Source organism: Colossoma macropomum, unplaced genomic scaffold (assembly GCF_904425465.1).
Source record: "Colossoma macropomum unplaced genomic scaffold, Colossoma_macropomum, whole genome shotgun sequence".
Taxonomy (NCBI): Eukaryota; Metazoa; Chordata; class Actinopteri; order Characiformes; family Serrasalmidae; genus Colossoma; species Colossoma macropomum.
Genome location: NW_023495761.1, coordinates 849,633 through 868,790, shown reverse-complemented (window position 1 = coordinate 868,790; position 19,158 = coordinate 849,633). Strand labels below are relative to the sequence as shown.

Sequence of the window (19,158 nt, the reverse complement as noted above, 5' to 3'; positions counted from 1 at the left end):
TAGCTACAGCTTAATTTTTTAACAGCTCACACTCTTACACCATGTAATTAAGCTGTGCCAAAATCAGCAACACTAAGACATTTTCAGTGTTACTGAGGTTATATTAACAGAAAAGTTACATTCAGACTGCAGCATATTAATTTATGGTCATTAAAAGCATAAATTACTCTTTGTATTTCTTTTGGGATGATTACTTATGTATTACTAGTATCCTATTCATTGCATTTATAATCAATGAAAGTTCAAATCAGTTCATAAATAATAGTGCAGTAAAACAAGCTTTATAAACATCAGCTGTGTCGGATGAAAAGATATGGACACAACTGATTTCTAATGGGAGATATTTAATTTCCATCTAACATTCTGTTGTGCATAAATAATACATAGTACTTTACTGTACTGTGTCAATATGTCTAACTTATTACATCAGTGCAAAAGATAAAAACATGAGCATTGATATCTCAAACTAGAAGAAAGCGTAAGAGCTGTTTGGTATTATCTGAATAATACATGAAGTGCAGCTCATTGGATGCACTTTGTCTCTAATATAATCAATGCATGCAGATAGCACACCTGTGAAACATGTTCTGGCATTACTAACAGCTCAGTTCATACATTTCAGTTTGGTACTTTGTGACCTTTCATATTTAATTTAGTTTAATCTGAGCTGCATCGAGTGCAATTTCTCTTCCCCTCCTCCCGTGCCGTGTCTCATTTTAGCAATTTGGTATCTGAGCTAAAAGAGGCTGGCTCTATCTATAACCTACACACATAAATCTGGAGCTTTGGAGGGCTCATGTGCATCCACTCACACAAACACTCTCTCAGTATGTTAGAAAAGAATCAAAGACTTCTTTTCAAGAAAGAGTAGTCCCTTCCCATTTAAAGGGGAATTCCACTCTTTTTCAAAAGTTTTTTGCTTCATTAAATAGTTAAGATGTAAACAAAGTCACACAGAGTGGTTTGAGGTGAAACGCTCCAGTCAGGAGAAACTAACAGAATCAGTATTGTTCACAGTGGTGTTGATAGGAACCAGACATCTGATGTGTTTAATCCTTCTAAAAGCTCCCTCACAAAGTTATTACCTAAAATGGTTATGAATATCTTGCCTGATCTCTGTGGTGTTGTTTTATGATAGTTTTGGGAAGGTCTGGCTTAAAATGTATATTTTTAAGTACATTCGTGGTGGAGCGGTGCATGCAGGGAGTTGGCAGGCAAAATAGTCCCCAAAGAAACACATAAAAACTCAGAAGAAGTGTTGATCTGGATCGTAAATAAAATGGCTGTATTTGTGTTGTAAATGTTGCAGCCCCTGGTTCTGATCACCACCACTGTAAAGAAATGGGAGTTGATAACTTTCTCCTCAGTGAACCATTTCACATCAAACCACTCTTTGACTTAGACTGAACATATTTATATTTTTTGCCAGTTGATTTATGCAGAAATTCTGAAAAATCAGCAGAATTCCCCTTTAACAGAGTTGGGGGGGCGGGGTTTTTGTTTGATTCCCTGACTGTTCATTTTGTCCTTGTCGCAGTTTTCCTTGAACAATTTCACAGGGCAAGTCAGAGAGTTAAATAAAAAGTAAAATTAGATAATATATTAAAGTCATATCAGATCAACGTTTTCATTCACATCTGCTGTGTTCAGCAGAACTGTTAGCCATACTTTCCAGGCAAAGAATGAGGACTTTCCATGTATATCCAAAAAAAGTCCATCAGGCCATATTTTTTTCCTGTACATCACTACATGTTGGAGTCAGCGTCTCTTTCGGAGACACATGAACAGTCTCAGTGCAATTGCATTGTGCACTCTCGTCACAAAACAGTTAATTGTTGCCAGTATAAAGTGGCATGTTAGAAGTCTGTGTAGCCAATGCTGATGAATACAGGCCAAACTAGTCAATGAACTTGTGTGTGTCTCCATAGAGCCACTTTTGTGGTGGCATGGCTACTTCGTTCAGGTGCCCACATTCTTGTCCACACTTGCAGGACCGGATAAACATGACTGCTTTTTCTATGCGGCCTCCACCGGGGCACTGGAAGGGTACCGAGATGGTGCGTGTGTGCCTTGGCATGCAACACCGGCCGTCAGTACACACCCCACAGTAGTTTGGCTGGTAGGTGCGAACACTGCGGCAACCTGCGTAAGTCATGTGAAAGGGTTCTGGAGACTTGTGGGTGCGCGTGCACTTCTTTCCTTTCTGTAGTGAAGACAGAAAAGGTGGAACAGAGAAAGAGTTAGAGGAATGATGCGATGGGGAGGAATAAGCTGGTAATAGCTAGTCAACTATCCGGTAATACAGTCATATTCAAAGCTTTGGGTGCCACTGGGCAAATTACAGTTTTGTTGAAAATAACTTTACACATCCTCTCCAGAGACACTTTCTGCTAAATTTAGTGCATAATTTCTATTTATTTGCTAACATATTGTGAAAAAGATTATCATAAATATAAAATGTGCCATAAATTTTGCCCAGGCCACAGTTTATGTTTTATAGATTGATCGACCACTTTATTAAGTACACCTTCTTGTATCTACACATGCTGTCCATTTTAACAGGTCCTCTTACTATATAGGAGCACTTTGTAGTTCTACAGTTACAGACTATAGTCCATCTGTTTCTCTGCATACTTTGTTAGCCCGCTTTTACCCTGTTCTTTAATGGTCAGGACCCCCACAGAGTATTATTTGGGTGGTGGATCATTCTCAGCACTTCAGTGACACTGACTTGATGGTGATGTGTTAGTGAGTGTTGTGCTGGTATGAGTAGATCAGACACAGCAGTGCTGCTGGAGTGTCACTGCTGGACTGAGAATAGTCCACCAACAAGAAATATCCAGCCAACAGTGTCCATTTTCCAACCTCTGTTTATCCCTTAGAATTAAACAGGCTGTTTTGATACTGTGCCTCAATCAGAAAGCAGTCCTTGCTGAAATGTACTGAACAAATTGTTAGGTGTAGATCCTCTTGGACACCAGAAATTATAAATGTGGGCCACTGCTGTGTGACATCACAACCATGCTGGAACCAAACCGTGATATTATGAAGTACCTTAGTAGGAAGAGCCAGTGAGCTGCAGGGACGTATGTTGCAAAGGCGGGTCTCCTTTTCCAGCTTGCACTGAGTGTTGTCATTAGTTATTCGGGATGAGACACCCATTCCACAGCTGCTTGAACACGGTGACCAGTCAGTGGTTTGGACCACACACTGCGTCTGAACACGGCTCCAATCTGAGACCAAAAGAGAAGGAATGGTTTCTGGAAATTATATGTAACATCTACAGAGAAATTCGTGACAAGGAGTGAGAACCCTTACAGTGTTCTTGCATATCAGTGCCTTCAGAAAAACAGAACTTTATAGAAAAATCCATTCTTAACTTTTAATGTAAGTTAATGTAAAAAGCATTAACTTTTTCCAAGTAATTTTGGACCATTTCTGTGGGTCCATTCATCATGACATTTTGAGACAACGTAAAGAGCAGCTCACATTTCACATTATGTGACAAAATTGAAATCAACAAAAATTTAATTACAAGCTTTTGTTCCAACATCAACGATATCAAAGTGGGAGAGATGGATGTAACTAAAGAAACTTTTACACAGCAGTGATTATAACAAGTCTTAATTGGGGTTATTTGACAATGATTTGACTGTTCTACAAACTATAATATCTCTTACAGCATCTAGACAATATCACCTGGACCATAAACAGACAAACTGAAAAGTGAAACCTCCACTCCTCCTTAGTCTTGCATATTATGTACTATACATCAACTAGGCAGCTATTGTGGATTCAGAGCATTCTCTTACCTGGTAAGTGTTTATATCCTTGCTCATCCTCCCATCCTCTCTTCCTTTCCAGCAATCCATTCCACAGCCTGTTCTCTCCCTTATCCAGACGACCATTTGCATGCTGCTTTCTTTTCCATGTGGGCTCCACCGGCCCTATCTCCCCCTTGTGGCAGTCCACGCTGAAGCAACACTGGCCAGGGATCCGCACCAGGCGAGGGTAAGGGCACGAGGGTGATGCCAGGGGCAGGCTGGTGGTACAGAGAGGTGCACAACCCACCGCTCCATCGATACAAGTACAGTGGTGTTTACAGCCCACACTGAAGCTCTCACCATTCTGGTACATTCTGCCATTGTACTCGCAGGTGCGGCCTTCCAGTTTGGCTAAGGAGAGAGAAATGAAGACTTAGCTAAATTTCTAGAAGATAGTGTAGTGTCATGATTATTGTAGGACTGTAGGCTAAACATAACGGTGGCCTAGCCTTATTTGCAAAACAGCCATTTTTTTGTTACGTCATGGAAGTTTACATTACATTCATACACTGAACTTCTACCTTTTGAGTCTTACTATCATCTGTTATTCGGTGTGCACTTCTCACAAATATAGATAAAACATACAGATAGGTGACAAAGGAAAAACCAACATGGCGTATATTGATTTGCAGTGACTCTTCTGATTTGTTTCTCCACTCGTTTATTCAGGTGTTTCCTTTCATTTTTCAGCCATCTGTATATTTCCACTGTTTCTTGACTGAATGAAAAAAAATTCTGGAGGGACGTCGAACCAGATTTCAAGGTAAGGTAATAATTGGTCACTCATTTAGCTAGCTAGCTAACCTATGACCAACCAGACTAGTGTTTGCCAGCAAGCTTGAAAGTTAGGGAACTGTTAGCTGGCATATACTGAAATGTATGCTCAAAGCTCACTGGGACATGTTTCCGTACACAACCTGTACTTGACCTGTATAACCTATAAATGCCTGCTCATTAGAACAACATGCTAATAGCTCTGCATCTAGCTGTGGAGAACTAGCATTAGGCAGTCATTTTCAAGTGAATATTCAAAAGTTACCCTTTTATAAAAAAATAATTGGGATGATGTTTTTTTTAAAAGCAGACCCTTCTTTGTGCTTCTAACAAGAAAAGAGGAACTTTTACTGTTTGGGAATGATGGTCAGTTCTCAGACAGAAAACCACTTTTTCTTTTTTTTCCGATACAAAACGGAAATTAAAATCTTGAGTATCACCTGATACTGAAGACAATCCGATATTCTTTCTTTAAAACCTACTGAGCTTTAAAATGGGCTTTTTTTTCATTGAATCACTACATTTAATGTAAGCATCTAAAAGTAGGCTATCATGTTCAATCGTTCTACTATCACACATGAATAAATACTCAGCTAACAACAGGACATCACATAATTTGCGTGAGCAGTATTTCATGCTAGCTCTGTTACTGGACTGAATCAGATTCTTTCCTTTTTTCCTCTGATATCCAATCCAACACTTTCTGCTAATACCACCCTGATACAGATACCCATCCACACCATTATGCTGTCTCTAGTTCCAATGCATTTTCAGTCATTCTGGACATGTGCTTGTTTTAAATGACCCTGCAGCTGAATGTAATGTGATGGAACGTGTGAATTTTAATGTGTTCCCTTTCCTGGCAGACCTACAGGGCCTTCCTCTATGGTGCCTTGTGCTTGTATGAAAGCAACACAGTCTGATGCCATTTAGGATATCAACAACAGTCCTCCAGCTGTCCAGCTCTTTCAGGCTAGTGAGGAAAAGAAGCTATTTAAGACTTGACACCATCAAAACACCGAAGGAGGCCCTCAAGGGACAAGGAACATGTCCTCATAACAACAAACATGTCTACGTTCCTTTGCACTCTATAAAACCAGCCTTTTCTTTCCGTCTGCCTCTCACAGATACATGTGCACACAGAGACTTCTCGGTCTCGGATGTGGCTGGAGTGTGACTAAGGGACTGCATAACATACAGCAGAACTCTGTGAAAATTCCAAGTATTCCTGAAATGTCTCAGAATTTTCCTAAGGTTCTGATTACAACAGTTGGCCCTTTTCTTCCCCTAGCAACATGCAAACATGGGACCAGTCACAGTCACTTTGAAATAAAAGGTTCTTAGATGGTTCTTGGCTTGTAGTGGTTCTACACTCTTTTAGTATGAAGGATCAGAGAAGCTTCTTTGTGAAATGTCATAAAAGACTCACTTTTGGTTTCCTTTAGAAACATTCGATGGTTCTTTAAACAATCTTTTTGTAAAGGAGATTTTAAAGTCTCCATCTCCATGTTGTAGGAAGAACATCTAAATTGGTAAAGAACCTTTATACTCTGTGAAGTTTCTTAAGTATTTAAAAGGTTCTTCACAATATCACTTAGTTAAACATGGTTCCTTAGAGTGGTTCTTCTATGGCATCACTCAAACAACCCTTTGAGGCACCCTTTTTTGTAGGAATGTAGGGAGAAAAATAAATTGGTATAGAACCTTTACATATGTAGACATATACATATATGGAGGTTTTATTTTTTTACTTTAAAAAGGTTCTTCTCACACATCTCATTTACAGAACTGGTTCTTTAAAGTACCATAGATTGAAAGGTTCTGTAGGGAATCCAAAGCGGTTCTTCTATGGCACCGCTCCAAAGAACCCTTTTGGCACCTTTATTTTCAAGAACGTGCCACCACACTGTCAAAACACAAAGCAAAGCCAATAACAGGGGTTGCGGGGTTAATGAAAGGTCAAAGATCATGGAGAACATGGGCGAGGGTAAAAAGAGGCAGAGAGAGAGAGAGAGAGACATTCTATCCACTCTGTGATGCAAAAAGTATCTATTCATAGAGCAGACTGGCATCCCCAACTTGTGTAGAATGCTGTTCCATTTCCGTCTGTCTCTGGTGGGACTCAACAAAAAAAGACCATCAACTCCATCCTAATATCTCTCAGTGGACTAATAGATTCTTCCATACATCCCCCTGTGGACTTACAGGTTTACATGTGTATCGCATCACATGTGTTTTGATTACAGATTTATGTGTGTATCTTCTCAATGTGATCATTAGCAAACGCAGCTGCTTCAGACACAAAGTTGGAATGTAGTTGTGGTTTAAAATAAAAGGTTCTTAGATGGTTCTTGGCTTGTAGTGGTTCTACACGCTTAAGTATGAAGGACCAGAAAAGCTTCTTTGTGCAGTGTAATAAAAGACTCACTTTTGGTTTCCTTAAGGAACTTTCTATGGATAGTTACTTTTTGCAAAGGAGATTTTGTAATGTTGGAATGTAGTTGACCTGTCCATGCATTATTTTGTAGCAACAAGTTTTAAAGAACTTTAAAAAAAATCCAATTCAACCTATATTACATTGGGTTTCCAGTTTAAAATGCTAGACCATCAAGCTGAAGAGGGGTTTTGTAGCTAATCAAAACTAGGCAGGTTGGAAACGACAATGATGAATTTGCCGTCATGCTAATGTTTGCTCAAACGAACAAACAAACAAACTTTCTATTTATTTGTCAACCATGTCTGGAAAAATATTGGAAAAAATAAAACTAGAATGCGCCATAAATTTTGCATAGGTGCTATTTTATGTTTTATTTTTCCCTCAATATGATAAATTCAGCAAATAAACAGTAATCGTGCATCTCCATGCATCAGACCAGGTTTGGGTTCCCGACCCAGGTAAACACACCATTCTACACCCATAAGAGTCCTTGGGCAAGACTCCTAACACTACATTAGCCTACCTCTGTAACATGATTCAAAGGTAAGTTTCTATAGATAAGACTATAAGATATGTCTGCCAAATGCATAGATATAAACTTAAGTATTGGAACATGGCTGATGCGCACTCTTTCTCTAATAGGAAGTGATTCCGAATAGCTATCCAGTTTTCAAAGTAACAGCATTTCCTGTGAGGGAACTACGAAAGAAGGCATTTGCAGGCGAGGTCAAGTCTATTTTCTTGATAGTTCTCTGTATGTGTACTGTGCTGTGAGTATGCAGATAAAAATAAGACCAGCTGTAATGTGTCCCACTGTTAGATTTTCGGGACACGCTATGCCACTGCACATAAAAATAACACAGCTCTAAATACAGTGTCAAAGCAGAGCCCTTCATAGTCACTACACCTCATGGCCCTGGCCCAACATGTTTTACACATGCCTGCACACACGCACTCAAACCTCCACGCTTCTACTTCACTCACCTCGACATACACCTGTTCCAAACATCACATCGTTGCCATAATTACATTCCAGTCCTTTATGGTGATCACAGGGCTTATAGGTACTGCAGTCCTGGTTGAGCTGAGCAGCACACACCTTACAGCAGCCACAACCATCCAACACCAAGCTTATGCCAGCAGGGCACACTGGGCGACCTGGAGGGCATTTGCATACAGCTGGGCAACTGGCATCAACCTGGAATAGATACATTGTGGATTGATTGATAATAAGTATGGGAGGGGTAGGAAAATTGGGCAGAAAGTGTATAGGAAAATTGGTGAAAGGGTGTAAATGACACATTTCATTTATTTATTCTATTTAATTTTTTTTCTGTCGTATGGCAACAATTACTTCTTTTGGTTTGTCATTTTCTGGTGTGATATATACAATATAATTGTTTTTTCCTTTAATAAACTGATATACTTTTTACATTTTTTTATTTTTTCCTAATCATATGAGCTCCTGTTGCAGGCTGTCATTTTTTTCACATTGTGAAGACCAGCATCTGAAATGCTCTAAAATGTCCAAATAAATCGATATTTGTACACAACAATTTTAAGCAAACAATTTTAACAGAATGTATAGGACGGTTAGATTATCTTATTCATAAATGAAACCAATGCGGATCCTATAGGTTGTACAGAAAATGATCAAAAATATTTGATACTTGATATTTGAAAAATACAGAATGCTACAGTGAAACTGCAACCTGTAATGCATACAGTGGGAGAAAATTAACACACTATCATTGGCCACTGTCATTTTCACAATTCTTTTTATATTCCAAACTGATGTTTTTATGAATATATATATATATATATATATATATATATATATATATATATATATATATATATATATATATATATATTTCTTTATGTATTCTTAAAACCTTTATGCAGGTATATTTGGAATACTCACATTTGTTTTTATGCCTGGCAGTTTGTTTTCTCCCATTGTATGCATTGCAGTCTGTAGTTCCACTGTTGCATACTGTACTGATGCCACACGGCAACAAAATGCAAAGTACCCCCAAAGATACTTCTTTCCCAAAAGGTTTTATTTTTCTATTCATTTTGCCAGTTTTATCAAGAAAAGTGATTTTCTCATGTGCGTGTCATAACTCATGCATGTAGATTTTGTCGCTGCTATAATAAATGGTCTTCAAATAAATTTAATGGAAGAGGGAAAAAAGAGTTCTTAACTTCAATGTAAATTAACTTAATATTTTACTCTGTTAAATTTTGGACCATTTAAATTTGCACACAATGTAAAAGGTATCTGGTGTCAAATGCACTCTTAAATACAAAGGATCTTCAATCAGTCTCAGTTTGGATGTACGATTCTAGAGAAAAGCTTTAACTGATATATAGAACCTAAACATAATGTGGAGGTTCTTTAAGCTTTAAAAAAAAACATGGTATGAGCAACTCAAAGAAGCAAAATCACTGTTGAGATCAAAGGTCACCAGTGCAGTTCAGTTTGAATCTGTACCAGACTATAGGTAATCACAGTCTGTAGGACTATGATTAGTCGGATGAGGTGTTTGGGGAGCTCAGAATAGAACAAAAATGTGAACAGGCACATCAATCCTTCAGGACTGGACCGGAAACCCCCATATAGCATATGAATCACTGGTGCTTCATCTTATTACCAAAGAGCAACACACCTGACTCAGGCAATAACTGTCATGAACCGAGAAATTAAGTAGATGAATCACTTGTGCTGGCGGCTGTTTTAGATGGAACAAAAGCTTGGAAGCATTCTGGCCTTTAGCGAACAAAACGAGACACCTTTATTTTGTCAGTCTGGATCAGATATGGTGATGATTAGAGCTCACTGCCGTTGACTGAAGGCTCTGTCTCTCTCAGCCGTGATTAGAGTCTCAGTATATAAGGGCGCCAGTAGCCAATTATACACACACACACACACACACACACACACACACATTCCTATCTTTGTAGGCTATTTCCATAGACATTCGTATTACTGTAGCTACATAATGCTGTACCTGCACTTAAACCCAAGTCCAACCTTAACCTCAGTAATCATAATGAAACCTTTTATCATATAAACACTGCATTTAATATAGCATTTTTCCTTGTGGTGACTTGCCAGATATACTGTTCTGTTAAAGTGGAACGACATTAAAATAACAGACACTAAGTGACCAAATAAGACTTTTTTCAGGTCCTGATAAATATTTAGGTTGAGAAACACAAGAAACAAATTATAATTACATGCTTAAAGTCAAGCCCACTTACCATGCAAACAGACGCCACCGCCAAAACAGCTAAACAAACCAACTGCTCCATAATTGTGGATGAAATGCTCCAAAAGAGACGATGAGAAAAATGTCTAACGTGAGTAAACGAAAATAAAACAAACACACAGACAGAAAAGCCAGCTGTGAAACTCTCGTGCTGTGCTTTAACTCCAGTCTCTTACCATCCACCAGCACTCCGACTGTATTTATGCTAACCTCGCGTTGCTCTCCCAAGCCCCGCCCACCCTCATGAATCCGGCCAATTATCTTCAGGCATCGTGCCAACACATTCCAAAGGGGAGGGGCGTGTCAGTCTGCAGCGGTTAGGGGGCGGGGCCAAGCATGAATACAGTCATTCATAAAATCAGTCGAGCTCGCAGGAGATGGAGAGCTCCGTTTATTATTCCGGCCGGAATGAAAACACTGCCGCCACTTTTAAGTGCCTTTCAGGCGCATTCCGACCAGCACTCACTGCAGGGAAACCCTGGATAAATATACTCAGCCGCCCGTCGTGTTTGGGACATTTTAATAGCACGACTGACACTTGCTGCGAGGTAGGCCAATAGCCTATAGAGTGTGTGTGTGTGTGTGTGTGTGTGTGTGTAAAAGAAAGAGAGAGAGAGAGAGAGAGCAGGACAAAGAAACTTTGACTTTAAAAATATTATCCAGTCTTTCATAGTATATTATTATTAACCTCTCATTATTAACTCAGTATCAAAGCCCATCAATGGTCTAATTAACACAAAATGCCTCCTTTTGTCTTGTATGACAGAAATCATAAAATAAGCACAGTAATTTCCAAGCCTAATAGTCATTGTTTTCCATGCCTATACGTATATATACCGCCACCGTATGTATATATATATATATATATATATATATATATATATATATATATATATATATATATAGATAGATATATGTGTGTGTGAGTGTGTATGTAAACATTATTCAGAATACTATGCTAGAATACTACTAATGTCCACCCCGACCACCCCTTCTCCACTGTATATATATATATATATATATATATATATATATACACACTTATATAAAATAAATAAATAAATAGATGCATAACGACTAACAAGTTTTGTTCCTTTGCTCTTTTTCTTTGCTACTGTCGATATTGTCTTACTCATGGAGGCGTCTTCTGTAAAGCTGCTTTGTGACAACGCCTGTTGTAAAAAGTGCCATAGAAATAAACTTTTACTTGACTTGACTAACAGCATCAGTAATTACATAATAGTGTAAAGATTGCTAAAGATCACCTGTCAGTACTCAGTAATGAAAAGGAAATGGAGGTTTAGCTAGAGGTAAGAAAGCTTTCAGGTTTGGGAGAGAGAGAGAGAGAGAGAAAATATGTCAGAGCAGGTGTGCCATGATTGGGTATGTTTTCATAGAATTAATACAAACCCCACCCTGGTGCCCTGCTGCTGCTGCTGCTGCTGCTGGTTGAAGACTGTAATCTTGGTTATGGTCAATCCAACCTTGAATCAAGGCAGCCACATTACAGTACTGAGGAAAAGAAAATCAATGTGGAAAGCTGGAATTTAAAAGAAGGACAGAATAGCTCAGAAAGAGTGTAGCAGCATGGCAGAGACAGAGAGAGAGAGAGAAATAGACAGACAGACAGAAATAAGACCTCCAGCAGCTTTTTTTTTTACTTAAGCACCACCTGCTGGTAGAGCTTGTTCATCGTCTTATCTGATCTGATCTGTGTTGTTGTATTGAATTTATTCTCTCTGTAAAAAATGCTACACTTACATGCTCAAAATTATGTGAACAACTGAACATCATGTCCATACGTGATCAGCTCTTACTCTGAGAAACTGAGAATTTATGAATAGGCTCATGTAGACTGGCCACTCAAGAACATATGCTGTCTTTTTCTGTGTTGAGTCTCCACCAAACACAATACTTTGAACCACAGGGTTCTATTTTGTCTGGTCTGAGCACAACTCTATTTGTCACGTTTTAATGGAACAGGTTTTTTGAGGTGCTTTATAAAAGCTGGGAAGGTTTTAAGACGGTGCTGTTGAAGGAATGACTTCTTTTCTGTCGTTCTGTCATAAAACACATCTTCTGCTGATTTGTGCTATTCAGTAACTTTGTCTCTGATTTGGAGAGTTAAATGAATCATCCCAACCCCTCTCATACTCAACCTTATCCCTCTGCCAGTCAGCCCCACCCTTCAACCTGGGAGTGTGGCATCTGGTTGGCACTGCTTTTACGGTCCTTCCTCCTCACCTCACCTTTTGGTCATTTGTTTGGGATTTTAGGGCAGCAAATTCTACTTTGTGAATCATCTCAGTTTTAGCTGTAAGAGCAATCCCAAGATGTTTGAGGCCTTGGCGGAAGTCCTTTGATAATTAAATGTCCACATGCTCTTCTTCTCCTGCTCATGGCCTCTTGACCTCACGGTGTTTTGGGCCAACCAAACTATTGGCATCAAACCCCAGGGGTGCTCCATCATATCCCATATTTTCAGCAGGTCTGGTTCCAGAACAAAACCAGGATGCATCACAAAATAAATGGGGCTCCACACAGTGCATTTAATACATGGAATTTCAAATTGTAGCTGCACCTTGAGCTCATATTCATTATTTAATTTCACCTTCAATATGTTACAGTAAACAGCTGAAATAACAATATATTTGTCCAAATATTTATGGACCTGACTTTAATGACTGGAATTTGTGCAGATGCTATTAGAGCTAGAAACTTCATTCCTACTACAAAACCACATTCCTAAAAACTTCACACACTATTTGCAAAAATTTAAACTGAGGGTGCAAGTGCAGCTTTTGCACCCCTCTACAGTCAGGCCTGGTTCTCAGTCTTTTGATGTTTGTTATTTCATGGCCTAATTGTTCTGGATGATGCCTGCTTTATGGAACTTGTGGAAGTTCAATATTATGTAGTCCTCTTTCAGTACTGGAAGTGTCTGCTATAAGGATGATGTATCTGCCCTGGAGGACCTGTAGCCCTTTAAGATAAGATAGGAATATACCTTTATTTTGGCCATTAACACAAAATTCTGTCTCACATCAAAGTCTCGAACAACCAGGGCAAAATACAAAAGTTCTAAAGATTTGTACTGAAGATTCACAATTTCTAACAATAAGAAATAAGTAAATGAAAACAACAGTAGACAACACTGAGTTCTACCTGTTAATTCATCAACACTTCTGTATTCTACCTCAAAAAAGTCCAAGTTTATGTACAGAAGGTATGTGCACATAGTTGCACATCAGCACCTTTCTCTTCTTGGCCAAATTGGTGGTGACAGTGAATTTTGAGTAAGTTACAAAGAAATGTTTGCCACCATGAAACACTCCTCTGAGGAGGAACAGATTCTGGTTACTGATGCTATGGCACCCCTTTGGTTTCCACAGTTTCTCGGGTGGTCATTGGTTTGCATCCTGGGTTGCTTAATTTGCTCACCTTCTTTTGGGGGAAAGAATGGACTATTATAGTCTTCCCCTTTCACATTAATAGCTCAGCAGGATGCCCCAACTCCTCGACTTCAATTCTGCTGCTTTGCCATCTCACCTGATGCTCAAAATTCAAAGCACAGAATTAGAAATTCTCTGATGAAGAAAACAGAAAATCAATGTTTAAATACAGAAAGACTTTTTTCCTGCCAGTTCCAGTTCTTGGGACACTCCTTCAGGAAGAGTTCAGCATCCTCTGAATCTTGTCAGGGACGGAGTTCCATCTTCTTTGTTTTTCCCAGCCATCCGGGTACAGTTCAAAACTCAAAAAAGCTCACAAGCAGCTGGCATTAATTTAACCTGCAGTTCTTTCAGGGGTCTGGCTGAGTGACCATAAATCAGAAGCTGCCCAGAGCTGCATTTCTCAGAATTTCCTCCTACAGTCATTCCTCATACTACAACCATAGATTACAGGCCTGTACTCGTAGAATGAAATGTAAAGTTAAGTGTGGGAGAAAGACCACACCTGAAATTCCTCCCCCTTTTTTCCTAACTTTCAATAGTACAGCCAAACGTTTAGAAGCAACATGAGCATTTCAACAAAAATGTATTCATTTGGGGGCTCCTGAGTGGACCTACTGTCTAAGCGTTGGAGCTCGAACACTGGGAAATTGCAAGTTTGGTCCTGGGGGTGTGATTTTAGCTTACATAACAGAATTGGCAGTTAACTTCTTAAAATCCCAGGCTTTTTACATACTAAGGCTTATTGTTCAGTAACTACAGGTACATCAATGCAAACTGGTTGAGCTATTCTTAGATTAAAGAAGTGTGTTATAAAACTGTGGCCCTGACCATTTAAGGCGTTAACGATCTTCTCCAAGCATGTTAAGTGGTCCCATGATGCTAAGTTATTGGTGACACTTTATGTGACTGGGAGCCTTCACCCTCCCAGCTTGGTAGCATGGTGTGATAGAAGGAGAGCCAGCTTGCAGTTTGAAATGTACAGCACTAAATTGGAAAGAAAATTGGGTAAACACTTTACTTGAGCTCTGCTGGGTAACATTGACATAACCATGCAACAGTGATGTTTTTGCAGACGTCATATGTCCAGCAACATAACAGAGTCATTTTACTGTTGTTGTTGTCATTACATTTGTCATAATGTTTGATGTCATGCTGGCTAACTGTAACAAAGCTGCCATGATAATGACTGGTAATGGTAACATGACAATGTTATTCTAGTGCACATAATCTGTCATGCCAATTCATGACAGCTTATGAAATCTGCCATGACTTGATTATTTTATGTTTATGCCAATGTAATGAAGCAGGATTCAGGTAAAGTGTGACCAAAACCAAAAAATTCATTTGAATTTATTTTCATTGATTGATGACAGCGATAACATTAAGAAATATGCTTAGTATAGAATATTATTTGGATATTATTTTTTTTTCAGCTTGGGTTTGCAGCCCTATTTATATCCAACATGATGTGACCATTCAGATGCTTCTGAAGGCTTGATTAAATAAATCAGTAAGAAGTGCTCACTGATGTTACTGAAAGTATACTAGCTCCACCTGCTGGAGTGATCTGGAGTTGCGCTGGGCACGAACATCTAATTAGTCACCTCTTCATGCCAGAGAGAGACTGTGGTTTAAGTAAGCTTCACTGTTGTGCATTTCTTATGCAAATAGTGACTGAAAAAGACTTTATTTATACTTTCAAAAGTATACTGACTCTTAAAGTACAATCACAGTACCATAAGAGTCACTTTCATTGCAAGCAGGTGTGGAACATCAGAAGCAGCTGTGGCATCTCATTAGTTTGGGCATCACAAAGTGTCATATGTCTACAGCTCAGTCTCTGCTTAAGAATCCTCTGATAAAGAAAAGAGAAACTCACTGTTTAAAAACAGGAAGACAGACCAATTTAGCAAGACCACCAGTCTCAACCTGTTCAGGCTGATTTCCTCACTCAGTAGTTATGAACCGTTTTCAACCTCCAGTCCTGATGACTAACTAGAGAACACTTAGCAAACTAGAGACTCTTAGTGACATCAAACACTGGTAACCATAACATGATAGTGTTATATTACTGCAAAAATATGTCATGATAACTCATTATAGCATATAATATCTACATCAATATGTTTATGGCATGTTTATGTTTATATTATATAGCAGGATTTAAGTCTTCTAAAAGAAAATAAATAAATACATACATAAAAAATGACATAAAACCATTATCATAATCACACACACACACACACACACACACACACACACACATACACACACGCACACACACAGGTTATCTAAGCCGCTTATCCTCCTGGGTCGTGGGAGTGTCAGAGCCTATTCCAATATGCATTGGCCAGAAGGCAGGAAACACCCTGGACAGACCACCAGATCATTACAGGGCGACACACAGACACATACAATCAGAATCTTATTTCATTATAATCATCTAAAATTTTTTGAAGTGATTACAAGAAGCACCATGCTTAACATAGATTGATTGGTGATTATTTTCCAGAGATTATTACAGCCATAAATTATAATTATATCCATTTGATATGACCATTCAGATGTTTCTGAAGGCTTGATTAACAAAATCAGTTGTGTGCATTAGGAAATACATAAATAATTAACCTGATGCAGGAATGTGGAGGTTTCTGGTGTTTAATCTGCTTTTATCTGTTAATCACATTATTTCTCAAAGCTATTTTTACATATAAAGTATATTATAAAACAAATCTGAACATTTATTTTTTAAACAAAATTTTTAGTTTGTCCAACAAACTACAAAAACCCTGGATATATATGAATATCAGTCACACATCAGTCCTTTTTCATAAATACTCTGATTAAATAAATCACTAATAGGCACTAACCAATCAAAACTGCTCTTTGAATGTTCTTGTGTGGTGACTTAAGAAAAATACACAGTGCATCTAACAATAAAGGAAGACTAAAGTAACTTATAGTGATAGAAAACTCAGTACCAGACAGAAAGTATCGATTCTACACAGTTTGACTCTGACCAATGTGGACGTGAACACAGCAGAACTCCTCTGGTGGCAGATTTGAAGTTTAAGTCTCAGAATAAATCTCTGGTGAGATTCTCGGATTGATCGAGTTAATAACTATTCAAAACCACCGTTAAAGATTTTCCCCTGGGAAACACATTCTCCTTTGTTTTACAGTGTCTTGCTTCCAAATAATAAATAACTATATGAAATAATGTGCACAGATATTAATAAGGTCTCGAGATGATTCACAAAAAGAGGATTACATGTTCTTGTTAGTTTATCCTGATTAGTAACAATGAATTAGCCATATAAATTAATACACACATACACACAGTATTTTGTTGCACAAGGCATTTATTTATGCTGACAATAGTGTGTTACAAAAGTATTCACCCCCCTTTGAAATTTGGTGCTGTTTCATATTTTATTTTTAAAGACTGACTCTCAAAATGAATTAGTTTAAAGGAATATTGGTTTTGTAAATATTCTGTGTGAAAAATGTTGTTTGCATAAGTATTCAACCCCTGTGCTGCGGAAGCTCCAAGTTTATACAGATGTAAGATTTTGCCCTAATGAGGATGCAACTGGCTTACAACTGGCCTCTGCTTGTGAATCATTAAACAGTTCATCTTTCCTGTATAATTCGAGTACCATTGATCAGACTGTAAATCTGAAGGAAATAGAGCGTTTTAAAAAAAGAGATGAAGTTATAAACGTGCACAAGACTGGAAAAGGCCACAAAATAATATCCACATGTTTGGATATCCATTTGAGGACTGTTGGATCAATGGTGAGCAAAAAGAAAGCTGCATCATATCAATCAGACACTGTCCAGACAAGACCGTCCCTCAAAGCTCAACGTCAGAGTAAGAAGCGGACTCTGTGAGGGAAACCACAGAGAGGACGACAATCACTCTGAAGGAGCTACAGAGTTTAGTGGCTGAGACTGGAGGGAAGCCACACCAGTCAATGATATGAAGAGCTCTACATACATCTGGCCTGTATGGGATGGTAGCTAGAAAGAAGACTTTACTGAGGAAAAACCAAGCCAAAGCACATCCCAACTAAAATGTGGGATAATGTTTTGTGGTCAGATAAGATGAAAATTAAACTTCATGGCCAAAATTCAAAATGCTATATTTGGTGCAAACCTAACAATGTTCATTCCTCAACAAACACCATCCCAACAGTGAAGTATGGTGGTGGCAGCATTATGTAATAGGGATGCTTCTCCTCCATGGGAACTGGGTATCATGTTAAAATTGAAGAACAAATGGATGGTGCAAAACACAAAGAGATACCACAAGACCACCTGCTTCAATCTGCCAGAAAACTAAAACTTGAGAGAAACTTTAACTTTCAGCAGGACAGTGATCCCAAGCACAAGGACAAAGCAACACAGGAATAGCTAAACAGCAAAAAGGTGAATGTTCTACAACGTCCAAGTCCAAATCGAGAATCTATGCCGATTTTTTGAATTTTTACTTTAAAAAAATGTTGGCTTTTGACTTAAAAATTTCAAATTAAAAATGACTAGAAGAGCATTTTACTTTACAATAACAAAACTTGCTGAGACAGTCTATGTATGTGTCATTTGTAATTCAGATGAATCTGATGACTTTTAAGGGGCTGAATACTTTTGTAAGGCATTATACATGCTGAAGATGGCTTAAGATGGTCGAGTCATGCAACTGAAGGGGTTTGGCAGAGCTTTGCTGATGGTGGAGAACATCCTGGACAGACGTTTGCGGGTTTTCTTGAAGGGTGACATCAAAATTTCTGATTCTCTCTGTGAAGCTGCAAAAGATGAAAAAGATTAATCAGATCTGCAGCACCTGATAAAACTGATAAATGATCTTTGGGACCTGATAAGAAGAAACCTGTTTTCTTACCTGAATGAGGGTCCCAGTTCATTTGATTATGCTCTACATTACATTTAGAACACTAGAAAGGTGATATTATAAAGGACACTTGCACAGTAATGTTTCATGTACTTACACATCTGAGGATTTCCAGAGGAGGAGGCAGACGGATGATCATCAGACACCAAGCCAGCAGGACACACTTTATCTGATTTCTTGATGAAGAAACATTTAACAAAGAAAATGGAATAATCAGCATTCAGAACAGGTACATACAGTCTTGCAGTACAACAACAACAATAACAATAATAACAACAACAATAATAATAATAATAATAATAATAATAATGTCATATGATTAATGTGCATTGTGTGTGTCACAATTAAGTCATTATTATATAAAAGTTCTCGCCTACCTTTAAGCCAAATCTGAAAACAGGAGCTTTTTTACTGAAGATGAAGCGAATCCCAAAACTTCTCTTCTTCACAACCACAGGGTCTGGATTCAGTGTGAGGGTCTCAT

At 38.4% G+C, this 19,158-nt stretch overlaps 1 protein-coding gene across 1 annotated transcript; it reads right to left on the bottom strand.

Moving 5' to 3' along the window:
* Positions 1-324: 324 nt before the first annotated feature.
* Positions 325-10,514, bottom strand: LOC118802964 (CCN family member 1-like). The gene is made up of 5 exons (XM_036563429.1): positions 10,303-10,514; positions 8,020-8,233; positions 3,813-4,175; positions 3,055-3,233; positions 325-2,203 (listed from the first exon to the last, which is right to left on the bottom strand). Exons 1-5 carry the CDS (start codon positions 10,351-10,353, stop codon positions 1,898-1,900), a joined length of 1,113 nt encoding a protein of 370 aa, XP_036419322.1. The 5' UTR covers positions 10,354-10,514; the 3' UTR covers positions 325-1,897.
* Between the last annotated feature and the right edge of the window lie 8,644 nt (positions 10,515-19,158).